This window comes from Lycorma delicatula, chromosome 12, assembly GCF_047948215.1.
Source record: "Lycorma delicatula isolate Av1 chromosome 12, ASM4794821v1, whole genome shotgun sequence".
Taxonomy (NCBI): Eukaryota; Metazoa; Arthropoda; class Insecta; order Hemiptera; family Fulgoridae; genus Lycorma; species Lycorma delicatula.
Genome location: NC_134466.1, coordinates 64916852 through 64933902, shown reverse-complemented (window position 1 = coordinate 64933902; position 17051 = coordinate 64916852). Strand labels below are relative to the sequence as shown.

Sequence of the window (17051 nt, the reverse complement as noted above, 5' to 3'; positions counted from 1 at the left end):
ATTATGGATATTGATACATTGACTGTACATTTAAATTAAGCAGAAATCTTACGGTCATAAATAAACAAGATTGGTCCTAAAAAATAAGACATAACTTATGAATGAAGGAATTTTTACAATTAGTACCGGTTTAATCATACACTCCCATACACCTTTTCTCATCCTCTCTCCCATTATTATTTCTCTCGCTACTATTTGCCATTATGTCCCTCTGTATACTAATTTATCCCTTCTGCTTTCCAATCTTTCTTTACTTCTATCCAGAGTCCATGGGTATCTTTTTGGTTCATTTCTTATTATCATTACTTCTGACTATTTGCCCTGACTGGTCCCACTTCCTTTCTAATACTAATTTTTTTTATCTCATCTACTTTAATTCCATTCCATGATCATGGCTTAGACTTTCTGTCCTTCCTTGCCAAACTTAATATGATCCATCCGCTCTTACACGTATTCAATTTTTCTATTTACTTTCTTTGTTACAGTCCATGTTTTACACCCATTGTTCCACACCAGTATGATGCAATTATTAAATACTTCTTTTTATTCACTGTATTATCACAAAATTTATTGAGCATGGTTTGACCTAAGCTTCTGAATTTCAACCCACTGTCTTAACTTCCTGATTCTCTGTTCCAGATAAAGTTATTTACAATCTCAATTTCCTCTCGATCAGTGTTTAAGGTTCTATCTCAGTTTCAAAGATAAAATAAAATTTCTTTCCAATTTTCTTCTAATTAACATTTAAATCTTGCTAAATTACATTTTTTCTTTCTCTATTCTTCTTAATTTTTTTCTCTTCTCCATAAGCTTTTTGAATACTTTCGGAATAGGTTGTTTATTTTTTCCGATATAGATTATTTATATTAAAATCCAACAACATTCTGACGTACAAAATAAACAAGTACATCATCACTTTCACAGTTTTGCATTTCCTTGAATTATTTAAAACAGTTTACCTTTTCTGAACGTGTTAATATTAGGATAAGCATTAGAATTAATGATGCAACTGAGAAGCATACTTACATATGTCTATACTGATAACAGTCTGTACAAAATTCTGATGTGTCATGGTTTCGGTGCAGATATCTTTGATTACAGCAAAGAAATTTTATTTGTTAACTGTGATCAGGTCAGCAATTTTCTAGCCTGATTTCAGTAATCCTTCCACTAAGTCATAATATGGGGTTTCCTCCATGTATAGATAAAATTTAATATACTCCGATGAAGTATTCAACCAGAATTCACTTTTATATTTTATTGCTATGTTAAATATTCTATTAAAAATTGTTATAGTAATACGATTAAAAATTTAGTTACATGGCTATAAAATATGTCATATGTAAAATACTTAACATACGTTACGATTAGCATACATCATTGAAATTTCAGAGAATAAACAAGCAGATATATATTTTTTTAAAATTCTCAGATTTACATACATATAAAATGTTTCATTTTAATCGCCCCAGGCAGTTATAAAATACACACAATACAAAATGATGTCATCATGAGGTGTCCCCTTCCATCTGAGTAACTTTTGTTTAGGTCATTTTTTTGTATTGTGCTTAGTTTACAAGAAAATCATCTGGGGCAATTAAACTGAAATACCCTGTATAAGTTGAGAAACTAACATTTATTTAATTGTATGCCCTAAAAGTAAAAACACAACTCAAGTAAATAGAACTCTCAAATGCACATGGGTGGATTGTGCAATGGTCAATTAAAATTTTCTCTTTTTCATAATTTCTGACATGCTATAAAAACTACATTAATGGAGCATGTTTATATTGATAAACAGGATTTCCCTTGTTAAAATAATTTTTCCAATGGTCAATTTCAATATATCAGCCTTTTTTTTTAAATTCCTATTATTTAGGCTTATTAAAAGTATTTTTTTTTTTTTTACTGAACATATATATATGCTATAACAGTTGCATTATATTAATTAACAGGGGACAGAAAAAAGTTTGAATGGAAAGTAGAATTTTTGCTAAAAATATGTGGGAATCTATTAGAAAATGGTATAGTTATTTACACAGGTAAAGATAAAGTACTTATCTATACCACAGCTCAGGTACAGAACACTGTGAAAAGTGACTGTTTTCTCTATCAATAACAGAATTGGCTATAATGGAAATTTTTCTTTCATTCATAACCTTTTTCAGTTTGCAAATTAAAATAATGATATTATGCATCTATTGAAAATACATACTACAAGAAATACTAAAAACAACAGGCATATAAATATTTTTGAAAATACACTATATTTGACAAACATTCATGAATACCTTTTTAAAAACCAACTATGGAAAAGTAAAAGTTTAAATACTTTGGAGAACCCTGTAGAACATACAAGAAAAAATAATCCTAAGAAATTGGGTGAATAAAATTGAATCTGCCTGCCGTCTAACATAAAACATGTACAACAAAGAAATCTATTTCTTTGAAAGTAAAATTAAGACATTTGACTTTCAGGTGATTCATTCATCCTGAGAATATATATATAAATATATAAAATTCAGAGAATGTTTGATGGTGATCGACATGAGCTTTCAAATGAAATAACCTAAGAGGAAAATATTTTGTCATATACAGAATGATACTTAATCAACTCTTCCATAAAATGTTATACCTGTAATTTAAAGAAATCACATATTATATGGGAGAGAAGTGGCTTTTTCAAAGACCACATTTTAAGGATGAGAATAATAGAATTCCCCAGAAAATTCTATTCTTTCATCTAGAAATTAACATTAAAAACATATATAGTGATAAAATTAAGAAAACTTAAAAAGAAATCTTGAAGAAGCTACAAAACAAAAAAAGAAGAGAAATAACAGAGGAATTCAGGAGAAAGGCCAGTAAGAGACTAAGTGTAAGAAAAGTGTAAATATGTTCCATTAATTGATCAAAATAGGGGAGCACAAAATATTCTTTACTGACAGCCAAAATAGCAATTTTATTATTATTTTTTTTAATGACAAAACTAAATATACTTTAACACTTATATGAATATTCTTTAAAAATTTTTTTACATAATTTCTTAACAAAGTTATAAACATGAAATTGCTTTTAATAATAATGTAGAAAACAGGTTTCATTCTTTGTAAAGAAACAAGCCTTGTTTTATGTCTTTTTTTTTTCATCAAATGGTTTACAAGATTCAATTGACATTACAGTCTATTTACAGACTTGGAAGCTAGACAAACTGATGGCATTTGTCACAAGGGATGAAGTTTACAAGAACTTTTCGCAAATCTCTCTGGCTTAAAGAATTTGCTTTGTATCAAAATCATTAGACAGTAACATTTGACAAGACAGTTAAGCGTTAAATTTCTCCATAGTAATAGGCTAGACAGAAAAGGAAATGAACAATTTTTATTTAGTGTAAATGCACTGCAGGCAACCGCTGTATCTAATTGTCTATAACATAGTGTGAGAGCAGATAGGCAGAGTTAAGTTACTTACTTCTTCAGTTTGTTTTAAGGTGCTTCTCTGATATCCTATTTTGATATTCCTTTAGGTACTGTATCAAAATGCTAACCTGTGTGGTAGTGTCAGAAGTCTCATAAAAAAGCCCGATTACACTTCTTGACATTTTTTCAGAACCTACATATCATCCCACATTCCCAAGCAAACACTTGGGACTTATGAGGTCAATTAAATATAAGAAAAAAATAAGTTACCTTCATCAATGTATTCACTACTTTCTTCAGGATCATCATCCTCATCATCATCAATATCTGTTTTGCTAACATTTTTTTCTTCAGTGAGCTGGGCAGCAGCCTGTTCTTCTGTAAACAATAAATAAATAAAATAGAATACATAATATACAGCTGGAAAACATGTAATCTTATCGCTACAGTGGTTGTAGAATTAGCTAATGTAACAGTTTCTAACGTAATAACAGATAGCAAATATGTTTCTTTATTTGACCGAGTGGTTTGATGGAACTGAGTGATTAACTGTAAACTACTTGAATAATATTGAATTTTAATTTAATAAACAATACTTAAAAAACAATTAAAAAAGATATTATTTTTGTGAGGGATATTTTAACTTCTCAAGAATAGCTGATACAATGTACTTGTCAGTTTCTTCTTCCCAGTATGATCAATGAGATATCCACATCCAATTTAGGCCCTTCTTTTACTGAACTCTGTAGTAAAACAGATAAACTAAGTAACTCAAGTATATGCTTGAGTGATTAATTATAATTTTTTTTATTTATTTATTAGATATAAGCCTACAAATAAACAAAGACCATATAAAAAAGCATTCATAAAAATCTCTTGTCATGATGAAAATTAAAAAATACAGAATGAGTCAAGGCTTTCTAGAAAGTAAGAATATTTTTACCCCAATTTTTATGTGAAATATTTTGATTATCAGCAATTAATTGTGAAATTAACATTCAGTAATGTGCAATGGTTTAAAAAAAACCTTCAATTTGTCATGTAGACAATGTATTTTTTATTTAAAAGTTCTTTTACCTAAGTGATGTGCAAAAACTTATTAGCACTTTTGCAAATAGCTGACCTCTCTCCTTTGGAATTAAATTTAATATATTCATTGTTATAATAATATCAACAATAATAAAAATTGTATTACTGCTTGTAATTTGTAGTTTAGATAAGTGCTTTTGTAATGATCACTACTACATAAGTTATATAAAAAAAAATGTTATGTTAAAATATTAAAGTAAAAAAGAAGGAGATGTCTCATCTTCTTAGGTAAATAAATAAATGGTAATTTTGAATAAACATTCTGTTTCTGATATTAACACAATTTTAGAAATACTACAAATTAATAAAAACAACAAAAATAATAGAAAAATATTACATATTTATTTATTATCTTTTATGACCACACAGGATCACTTTAGTCAGTCCATTATCAAAGTCTCTTCAATGGGACTGTTTGGGCCTTGCGATCCTCCTGGTACTTTTTCATATATTTCGATCTTTGTGCCTATGTTCCTGTGAGTTTTTCTTTAAAGTGTTTTTGTTCTTGATTTTTTTTATTTGTGGTGTCTTCTGGTGCTGGTGTAAAGCCAATTTCTTTCAGATCCTCTCTTATTTCTCTGATCCATCTGCATCCTGTGCTGGGTGTTTTTTTCGAGATTGTACTATGCTAGCTGTTTCAGAAATCTTGAATCTTGCATCCTGATGATATATCCATAGAATCCTAGTCTCCTCTTAAGCACAGTATCAGTGGTGGGTTCTAATTCTTTGTACATGACTGTTGGGCACGATCCACCACTGCTTGTCTTTCTGGTACTTTTTATCGATGCAGGTTCTTCCAATTTTCTGGAGTCAGTCTGTCTATAATTGTTCGTTGAGGTGGAAAAGTGTTTCTGCTGCATTAAGTGGCTTCTGGTCTTATAACTGTGTTGTGCTGTCTTATCTTTGAGTTTACTGATAGGCATTTTTTATTGTAAGTGTACCAGGTTAATTTTTGAGCTTCAGCTAGTTTGGTTCTTCTTATTTGGATTGAGATTTTTTCGTTTAGGTTGTTTACTACCATTTGAAGTTATTTAAATTGGGTTACGGTTTTTTTTAACCTCCAGGACTACCATTAGGTATTGCTTTAGAGGAAAAGATGAATGATAATTTTGTAGTGTGTGAAAATGCCATGCCTGACTGGGATTCGAACCCGAGGTGATGTTGTTTGCTAGCAGTGCCAAGTCGTTAGTGAAACCAAGAGTTTGTTTTGATTTTTTGAGCCATTCCCTCATTACCATTTCTACAGTGCAGTTGAATAATAGTGGTGAAAACCCATCACGTTGGCGCAGTCCTGTTTTGATCTCAAATGATTCTGAGAGTTTGCCTCTGAATTTTACCTTCGACTTAGTATTTTTGAGGGGTCAGAGTTTATCATGTTTATTAATTTGGCATGGTTCGAGGTATCTTAGGTTTAGCAGGGATTGTCTGTGGATGCAGTCATAAGCTTTCTTGAAATCTACAAATGTTACCTTTTCTCTGTTTCTTTTCCTGTTGTAATCAATTATTAGATTTGAGACTCACGAACTGGTCTGGACAGCTCCTCCAGGGTCTGAAACCTCCCTGGTATTCTCCTAATTCTTTCTCGAGTCGTGAACTGATCCTGCTGAGGACAATTCTTGAAAATATTTTGTATGTTGTGTTTAGGAGTGAAATTCTACTGTAATTGTTAGGGTCTGTTTTGTCCCAACTGGCTGTCATCCAGTGTTCTGGTAGTTCTTGTTTGATCCACATGTTAACAAGCCAGTGATTTAGGACAATTTTTGCTGATCTTCCTGCATGCTTCTAGATCTCTGATCAAAAGACTGATCTTCTGCTGCTGTGTAATTCTTCATCTCACCCAGTGCTTGGTAGATTTCTTTTATTGTGGGAAGATTGATGTTTTCTGGGTGTTGTAAATTGGGGTGTTCGATGTATATTATAGATAAATAAAAATAAAATTTCAATTTGATAAACGGTCAAACAAAGACTGCAACAGATAGCAGTACTTGTTTATATTAACACACAATTTTTATTTATAACTATTTATTTTTAATGTATTCATATGCTGTAAATTAATGAGTTTATGACTGCTGCCTTTTAAACAGTCTGTATAATTAGATTTTTGTTTACCTTTTCTTAAAAGCCTATAAATATTCTTTGAATCTTTTTTCAATTGTTCTTCTGGTCATGCCTATATAAATTTATTACAATTATTACTCCCACAATTTATCTTATATATACCTGATTTATTTAAATATTTTTAAAATTATATTAAGTTTTTTAATTTTTTATTACTGGTTATGGAAGCCATTTTATAGAAATTAGAAAGATTATGTTTTGTTAATCACAAAAAATTCAAATATTGAGAAGTAATAATAAGATAAATGAATAATTAAATTTTGAAGATAATAATGGTTTAAAGAAATGATAAAATTTAATATAAAATTATCTAATAATAATAATACATGTACAATAAAACTGAATTAAATGAACAAATCAGAATTATTGATTGCAATTATAAATGAAAGGTACAGTCAGCATTAAAGAGAGATCACAGACTTTGATCGATTGAGAAAGCTTTCCATTTATTAAATTCCTAATATTTTGTCATATCTTTTAAATTATTTTGTGAATAAGTAACCAAGGGAAAAATGACAAAAATAATGAAAACAAATTTAAAAACGTTAACCTGAGAAGACAGACATAATGCTGTCTAATAAAAGTCTCAAGAGATAAATATTAAGCTTAAAATGTAAAAAAAATAAAATATGTAAAAATGAAAAATAGAAACTACAATTTTGAAATGGAATTGTTATGAAAAATTCTAACATACTTAATTTCGAAAATCAGAAAACTTATTTAGAAAAAAATATTTATAACCACAAATGCTTAAGTTAAAATAACAATTTTAAGCACTAAAAATATACGTACCTTTAATTTTGGTTATATGAGCGATACATTCATTTACTTTATCTCCAAATGCATTTGCCAATTCTGGATTTTTAAATCTGACAGCAAGACGTTCCAATTGTGGTTGCGAATATTCTTCAGCCATATTCATGGCCGACCAACACCATGCAAGTCTACTGGTTGTCAACGGTGCCAAATTTAATTCAGGGGTAATTAAATGATTACAAACTACTTTATGTACCTGCATCAAAACAAAATTTTATGTTACAATAAGCTGAATACAATTAAGAATTAATAATATATTAAATCTTATTCAAAGAATAGGTACACAGGACATGGTGCTTGCCCCATGAATATTTTAAAAAATTGAGAGGTATGATACTATTCAGAAATTAATTTTTTGCTACTGCGACAACTTCCATTTATTTGATTCCGAAAGACTTAGTAAAAATTAAAAAAGTGCCTGTTTTGATGCAATTATATATATATAAAAAAAAGACTAGCAATATTATCTGTTAGGTTTGTGAATGCCTATCAATTATATATATATAAAAAAAGACCTGACAATATTATCTATTAGGTTTGTGAATGCCTAATACTTTTTTTCTTTTTTCTTCTTATTCTTGTTTTCTTTTTTTCTTAACTGACAGTTCTCTACTTTTTTCTTTATATTTTCAAAATAATTCCTATTCTAATCAAACAATTTTTTTTTTAAAAACAATCTGGTTTGTATTATGGACATAAAACATTTAAAAAATTTCATACTTTATCTTATGACAAAATGTCTAACCATAATTCCAATACATTATGTGTCTAATTAAGATTCTAATGTCTATTATGTGTGATAAATAAGCAGTTACAAATGACCTTACATGAAACTAAGCGATGATCAAAAATGATATTTCAAGAATAACAGAATTAAATAGCTAATAATATAAATAAGGAATGAGATTCTCGTATTGTCTTTTTCATGTTGAACTGAACATATCAATTAAATTTAGTTTTTTCATTTTATCCTTCTATTCCAGACAGAAAGTTTTTAGTTACAGCATTCTTTAAAAATTAAGTATGACTTGATTTCAACTTTAAAATCATCCTTGTATTCTATAAATACGACTTCATAAAAGAATGGTGAGGTTTTGAACGTGGATTAAATGAAAACAAAAATACTTACAGTTGATGTTTATTTATTGAATTTGTCATTCAAACAAGTTTTTTTTACATAATTATAAATTTCAATATGGTGGTTTTTATTTTGCTTGGTAAATATACAATCAATACTCAGTTTCTGCCCATACCCGAATTAACATATCCTCTGTTATGGTCACAATTGCTTCATTAATCCTTTCCTTTACGTGATGTTTTTTATAATATAGACCCACAAGAAAAAATTGCAAGATGTTAGGTCTGGACTTCTTGGAGGCCAGGTTATAAGTCATGTCGGCCTATCCATCGATGCCTAAATTTTCCATTCAAAGCCTGGCTGATGAATGCATAAAGTGCGGAAATTGATGTATGTTTTCGAGTTTATTCAAAGGAAGAAAGCAGTAACTGTTTAACATATTGAGTTAAATATTTACATTAATAGTATTTCAGTGAAGAAAAAAGGCCAGATTTTATGATTTTTCATCACACCATATCAAAAATTAATTCTAAGTATGTGGATTCGTTTCTCGAAAATTACGAGTGGATTTTCAGATCCATTTCTGTGAATCGTGTCTGTTAACACATCTATTAATATGGAACGTAAATACATACGTAAAAATTTATGTTCTAAACATAATTCATTTTCATCGATTTTGTGAAAAATGTTAAAACTGAAATTTAAAAAAATTTTCCAAATTGAAACTTTTTCTCTATCATCAGGTTTAAATTTCTGCAACAGCTGCATTTTATATGCGTGTAGTAATTTCAATCTTTTGTGTAAAACTTTGTGAATTGTTGTTTTTAGAATATCTTACTCGAGGCTTCAATGAGAGATGAATTTGTTAGGACTTCTGATTGTAGATTGTCTAATTCGTTCCAACAGTTTTTTCTGATACGTGCGGTCTGCCAGTTGATTTTTCCTTAAGAACAGATCCAGTTTCTTTGAACTGACGCCATATAGGCGGTCAGTCCATTTGAAGTGTCCCAAAAATATAAGCTGGTTGCTTGACCGCTTGTTTCCTATATGTTTCAGGACCTTAAACTTCTTTTTTTTTAATTTTTTATTTAAGCAGTTTATCTGTGGTGGCCATTTTTGTTACAGTGTGCACACCTATTTTTGTGATTGTAAGGGTTTACAGAAAAATCGTAACTAAAAAACTATTGGTACTGGAAGGACAAAACAAAAAGCAATTTAATCATATTTTCTCAAGATAAAAGACTGGTCCAGTGGTTTATTTACCTATCTCTCTTCTTTCTATGAAAAAAATCACAAATAAAGTTGAACGTGGAAAATTGTGAAATTTCAATTTTGGTAATTTTTTCTAAGAGGCAGGGATGGCATACACAGTTTGAATTATTTTTTTATATGTATTATACATAGAGGCTAAATATAAAAAAATGTAAGTGCAAAGAAGACAAGAAACCTCCTTGGAGCACAGAGTCAAAATGGCATTGCTTTCAACAGGTTTTGCATGATTTTTGAGAGGTTATAACTTTTTTATTAGTACAAGAAATGTTTTTACTTGCCATAAACATTTACACAAACACTAAGTTGTGCAAATTTGAGATTTTTATTACCAGCTTTATCAGACTTATTTGAAGCCAAAATATGAATTAAAAAAAAAAAAATAGTTTTTAAAAATTCGTAAGGATTTAGGGGTTAGTATATCACCATTAATTTTATTTACGGTAAAATTACTAACATATATATCTACATATAAAGAAATAATTCTAACTGTGCTTGCCACCCAGCCTCTTGAAAAAAATTACCAAAAGTGAAATTTCACAGTTTTTCATGTTCAACTTTATCTGTAATTTTCTCAAGAAAGAAGCGAGATAGGTAAATAAACCACTGGACCAATCTTTTATCTTGAGAAAATATGAATAAATTGCTTTTTGTTTTATCCTTCCACTGTCAATAGTTTTTTATCACAAAAATAGGTGTGCACACCATAATAAAAATGGCTGCCACAGGTAAAGTGCATAAATAAAAAATTGAAAAAAAAGTTTTAAAAGTTCTCTGATACATGTAAGAAACATGTGGGTAAGTTTCAATTTTTTTAATTGGTCAAGCAACCACCCTTAGGTCACTTCAAATAGATTGACCATATACTATTTCTATGACGTGGCTCTTCCATATTTATGTTGAAATGCATGTTCGCATAGGCGTAGCCAGGTTTTTCTCTGGGGGGGGGGGGGGTAGTAAAGATAACATTTTTTGTTAAAAAATGGTTTTACTTGAAAACACTAAAAATAATCAGTTGCAAATGCTATTCGAACCAATCTAAATCTTATTTCAGTACTAGTGTACAGAAAGTTCTGGCTAAATCTTGACAATATTTCTTTCTCAAATTTATTTTGTTTCCAGAAGTCTTTTTTTTATGCATACTCATCAAACAAAGATCGACAAGCTGATTTTTTCATCGTTGACCGTTACAAGGTTTTTACCCTGTGTAAGGTGCTGAAAGATCTTTCAATAGTGGACGTTGTGCAGGGCCGTGTAAGTGAAATAAGTAAAAAGCCTGTTTTATGGATGCATAGAACAATTGGGTTTCTAGTACAGTTAGTCTATCACAATCAGTTCGGCATTTGGCACATTTTTTCCTTTCCATTTGTTGTACTAAAGTTCAGCTTCAAAGATGAAATCATTCAAATTGTAGTAACTACAAAAACTTGTAGTTTTTTTAAAAAAATTCTCATATCAAGCATTATTATGTGAGGATGCAACGTAAACAATGAGGATCCGGGCAAGTTCTCAGAAAAACGCTTTTCCAGAAACATTAATAATTAGTGATCTTCTCCAAAACTCACTAGAAGTCTTTGCTGGTGGATTCGCATGATGTTTCTGCTGATTTATGACTTGCAGCATATTGAAATCTGTTCCAAGATGCTCGACGATTATTTCAGCCTCTGTTACAATACTTTCACTTTCAACAACCGCATTTAGATGGTATTTTTCCATGATGTCTGTAATTTTATTTATTTACACATTTTTATTTTTTTATTTGCGCACTAAAGTAAGTTCACACTTGCTGAAACAGCATTTACTGCCAGTTGAAGGAATGCCAAATATTTTGCTATGAAACATTAATGATGAATTCTGATTTTGTAGTAGGGCAATACATTTGAAAAGCAGCTTTTCTTGTTACTAAATGTAGATCTAAGCCAGTGACCTGCATCGTTATCAAAATATGTTTGATCCTGTACACCAGAACCATAAAGTAGCGAAGATCCACTTGATGTCTCACCAACATTCTGCTTCAGTTTCTCTTCTTTGCCGCTACCACTTTTGTTACTAGTATCTGGTTGCTTCCTCTTCCATCTCCCTAAAAGAAAATGAATAACTACTACTAAACTTCCGAAGAAAATTAAAGCACCTAAGAATTTAAGCTTCTGAACGAACTCTCTACTAGAAACTTCAGCTTAATAATGGTTTTTTATAAATAATTTTTCACAAAGTAACAATGTTTTGAAAATCAGTAAAAAAGTTTTTTTTTTGTGAAAGATTTTCTTAACCTAAATATGAGTTGAATTTCATAACTGTATTTTTTCAAATTTACAAAATAATTTTTTTTCATTTCTACTAGTTTACTAGTGGAAAAAGTAGAAAAAAAATCACAAAGAAACTTGTGGAATGGTCAAATCTAACAGGCTGTGGCAGGGTACAAAATGAAATTGTTTAATATAACTCTTGCAGCAATTGAAATTGATCACAATAAAAATTGGACTATTATGAATTTTGAACCATTCACTACTTATTAGTTATCAAACTTTTAATGCTATTTTATTACTGAATGATGGTAGACTAAACCTTTAATAGTGTGTACAAATTTTTTTATTATTTGCAACCAGCGAAGTAGCTAATTGCAAAATCAACCATTTCAAAATTCAAAACCATCTAATTAAGTAAAACTGCTGCAAAAGTAGCTAATTACAATTTACAATCGTTACTAAAAATTATTGGAGTGTGGTACACACTTGTTATTATTTCCTTATTTAGTATTGTATAATTTTTCTTAAAATTTCAATAAAGACATCAAAATCACAGTCAGGATAAAAAAGACATCAAAATCACATTCAGGAAATGCAAAGTCTGTTAACAGACTTCACATTTCCTGAATGTTTTAGATTACTTCAATTAAATTGTTTTGAGACTCATCAACTCAAATGAAAATAATATAGATACATAACTTTCGTCATGCTATACACATTTCTAATATAGATTTTAGATTGCTATTGTTATAGAATTGCGGTCTGAATTAGCTGAAATGTGTCAACTCACTCGCACTGATTGCGGTGTTTAAATAGGGAATAGAAGGTATTAGAACTTTCCTACTAAATTTAATCTTGAATATTCTATAATCTTCAAGTTTTACCACACACCACCCAGATCTTGAACCTCCAGTTCCCCACTTGTTCACCAGAGAGCGCTGCCAAAACTCAAACATGCTTTCTTGCCGCACAATACTATTATAACCTATTGATATTGAACTATCATTTTTCATTTGACTAAATAAGATGGTGGTGGGGGGGTTGCAAACGCCCCACCCTGCTTACGTCTATGCATGTTGAACTAAAATCACAACTTAATCCAGCCTACCACAAACCATGTTTTGCTTTATCTTCAACAGTGAACATAGTAACAAACAATAGAAAAATTAGTGTAGTGGTTTGAATTGCTGTTACACAAACTTTTGGGTTGGAGGCTATCAGGGCTACCAACATAACGTCTCAAAATTTCCCTACTGCCTTGATCTGAAATAAAGAAACCCCACCATTCTTTTATGAAGACCGTGTATAATAATCACATTTTTTAATTAAGGGGCATTAATGTAATTAAATTAAGACAAGTGTGAAATTGTTAAGATAAATCGAGATAACAAAATATAAAATTAACATAATAGTGTACCTGTTCACGGCGCATTAAAAATCTGTATGTAAGCTTCACAGGATGATGCAATATTTTCATTTCACCGACACCTCTTTCTTTCCATTCCTTTATATCGGTATGATGCTGATACAGTCTAGCTCGTTGACAAAACACTGAGGAAAAAAATAAAAAAATGTTGAAACATTTATAAATAAAATTATATATAGAGAATGTTTATAATATATGGTATTACCTAAAGCATACATTCATTAGCAGAGTAAACAGCCAAACAAAATAATATAAATTCTTTGTGCTTTTTTTTGTCTAACATTACTGACTGCATCAGTACTGACTTTCAAGTTCCGTTGTAACTTAAGAGTAAATTGAAAATCTTTCTTCTTATTCTCATGACAGAATTTTAGAAAGTCTTCGAAAAATTTATTAACTGAAAAACTCTTAACTGACAGCATGATTCAAGAATTCATGATACACAACAGTTTGATCCAAGTTCCCGCTCATTTTATTTCAAATCTTTTTCTTTAAATATTAAGTATTATAAATATGTAGCCTATAATTTTAATTCTTCATTAAATTAATGAACTCTCATTCTTTAAGTTTATTTCTGTTTAATTTCAATTGTAAGTGTTTTATTCTTGCTATAGTATTTTAAATCATCAAGAAATACAGTTTTTATAATATAGTAATTTTTTTTACTTTCCTGTCCAGAAGCGCTATAGCTCTAGAAGGGAAAGAATTGTAATTGGTCCAGTTTGGGTATATGTGGTTTTCACCAGATCTTGTTACTTTGACACCTAAGGAACCCAAAAAACCAAAAAGAAATTTTCTGGATGTTCATATGCATGTGTGTGTGTGTTCAATGTTCCCTCTAAATCACCTTATATCTTCAGAACTACAAGACTGATTTTTTACCAACCTTGATCAGATTACTTCTACATATGAGGCATTGATGCCATTAAATTTTCAATCTAGAAGGTCAAGTGGGTGAGTTGTAGATAGGGCAAGGTCACCAAGAGGGACCTAGGTATCTTGACATTTCTCTAATTAAGGTCATAATCTTTCTTAGGAAAATTTGTTAACAATTAAAAAATAACAATATTTGCAACAAACTTTTTTTTTAAAAAACCACACTCCTACTCCAATAAAGGATCTAAATTAGTGGCTAAGTGGGCATACTGCATCAATAGTACTCCTCGTCACCACAAGAAGAGCTAGTGTAGCACTGACATACAGCTGTTGTAGTCGTCTGTGATGTTGTGACGATGTTGGATTGGAATTGTTTGAACAGTTTGTTTATAAACTAGCAAAACATTATGTAGGATCATTAAATGTAATAAAAAAAGAAATCAATCGATTAGGTATGACAGATTTAATGTTAAGAATAAAATTAATACTACATTACCTCTAACTTCTTCTTCTTCACCAGTTGTTACTTGTATTAAAGGAGGTAGTGGAACAATCGGCTCAAAATGGGGTTCATTTTGACTCTGTGACACCTCACCTTCATCCTCACCACCGCTTGAATCACCACCACCTTCAGTCTGCTTAGGAGCTGCGGAAGTACAGGTGTTAATATAATTACCAAACACAGTAGTATTGGCACCAGACCACCGAAAATTTTCTGATGCTGTAGAAAAAAAAACATACCGTGTAATAATTTTATTTTAAAAGAAGAAATAAACTGACAAAAAATGTGTTTATGAAATTCAATAATTTCTTAATTTCATCATATTTCTGGAAAAAAATATGCTTTTCAAAAATTTGCCGTAACACCCTTCTGCTGGAACAAAACTTCTCCCAAATATATCTATTTTTCCCAGTCTTGGTCAATCAATTCTACCTTGTTCAAACAATTCATATTACTCTCCATCATGTACTTCACTGCAACTTTATGTACATGAATACATAAATTCTGCAATCTCTTCTGTACTGAATGGTTACGGGTAGCAACTGTTTTAAGTCTGTAATACTATTTTAGTGAGTGATATCTGGTTGAACAGTTTCCCAGACATGACACAATTCTGTAAAAAGTTTTCTTTAAAGACAACCTTAGGACTGTTTATTTTTTTTCTGCCCATCTGTTCTCATTTGCCAGATTGCTATAACCTGAGCTTCTTATTGAAAAATTGAACATCTTCACCACAGATTCTTTGTGGTTTTCATGCTAATTTATTTAATGTTAGGTTATTGACAATAAAAAAAGCAAAGTAAGGCCCAGATTTAACCCGTTTTATCATTTCTCTATTTGTGATTTAGTCATGGATATATATATATATATTTTTGTTAAATAATTCTTTATCTGTTTTCATTTACACATTAAATTTTATCTTTTTATTTTTATTTCATAAAAATTGTCATTAATAATATTTCAAAAATTCAGAAAAAATATTTGTTCTTCAAAAATATCACTGAACATGGGCTTAGGCCTGCAAAACCTTGTAGATAATTTAACATAAAAGTAAAAGTAAGAGTTTCTCTAATTCTTTACTTTGTGGAGGCTGAAAAAATATTTTATATATTTATCATTTATATATATAAATGATATTATTAATCCCAATCTGTTTTTGTTGTCCCAGTTCACATTTAAATACTTCATTCTACTTCAACTCTAATCTTAATGTTTATTTTTGAGACACCACTCTCAGACTTATTTACAGCTCTGTTCCATTCTCAGTACATTATTATATATTTAACCTAATGTTACCTTTTTAATAAGCATTTTTGGCAATTTTACAGGAGAAAATAAGACCGATTCTTATAATGAAACTGAGCACAATTTTAAGCCACAGGCTCATGAAATTTTGAAGTGTAGGGTGGATCTTGGATGTATTTTGTCTGTTCACGTACTGCATGCCTACGAGTTTTTACTGTTTTTCTTTTTACTTTTTACTGGTTAAAAAATTCTCCCACATAATAAACTTACTTTGTAGAATTTTTGTCTATTTAAAAATATGTTCCTTAAATCGATCAGGGTGGTAGAATCTATTTACAAATTACAATTTTTAATTGGCTTTTTTATATGAAACAGAAAATAAATCTTTTAGTCATTTACATAACTAATTTATCTTGGCTACAATTCCCTATAATTTCATAATGATTACTTTTGAATCAAATACATTACAATAATAATTCATAAATTATTTTACTTAAGAAACCACACATAAAATACCATTCCTTAAAAGAGATTTACATAATGCACAGAATATTAACTTAATTTTCTTAAATTTTTAAAATCAACTTTCTGTTTGGCATCTACTACTCCCTCACTTGAGTACAAGGGGGATGCCATGAATAATGCTGTGACAGATTTGACGCCTCAATTTGAGAAGCTTGAATTTAGGATAATGCAAATTAAGATAATAAGGATGGTAGCCAGTGTGATGCTAATAATTGATAATCGTCATGGCACAAGAAGAAAATTATCTACAACCAATTTTTTTTACAAAGCTGCTGAGCTAAAGGTTTTTTCTCTAATATACCTTGTTCCTTCTACGCAAATATTACATCTTTTTTATAACACATGATCTAGCAAACCTATACTTTATATGAATTAATTAATTATTTAATAAAGTACTTGAATGTAACAAAAAATGTACTAACAATTAAAATACATTTTGATA

General features: G+C 29.8%; 1 protein-coding gene across 5 annotated transcripts in view; it reads right to left on the bottom strand.

The window, feature by feature from the left end:
• Positions 1 to 17051, bottom strand: part of LOC142333248 (E3 SUMO-protein ligase RanBP2-like) — a 128865-nt gene that overhangs the window by 10345 nt on the left and 101469 nt on the right. For all 5 annotated transcript variants that reach the window (XR_012758568.1, XR_012758569.1, XM_075380242.1 and 2 more), the window contains exons 29-32: positions 14834 to 15058; positions 13453 to 13586; positions 7419 to 7638; positions 3690 to 3797 (exon numbers count right to left, since the gene is read on the bottom strand). Coding sequence is in view for 3 of the 5 variants with exons in the window: in XM_075380242.1 (XP_075236357.1) it covers positions 3690 to 3797; positions 7419 to 7638; positions 13453 to 13586; positions 14834 to 15058 (687 nt within the window). In the remaining 2 variants the exon portion in view is untranslated. The remainder of the gene's footprint in view (positions 1 to 3689; positions 3798 to 7418; positions 7639 to 13452; positions 13587 to 14833; positions 15059 to 17051) is intronic.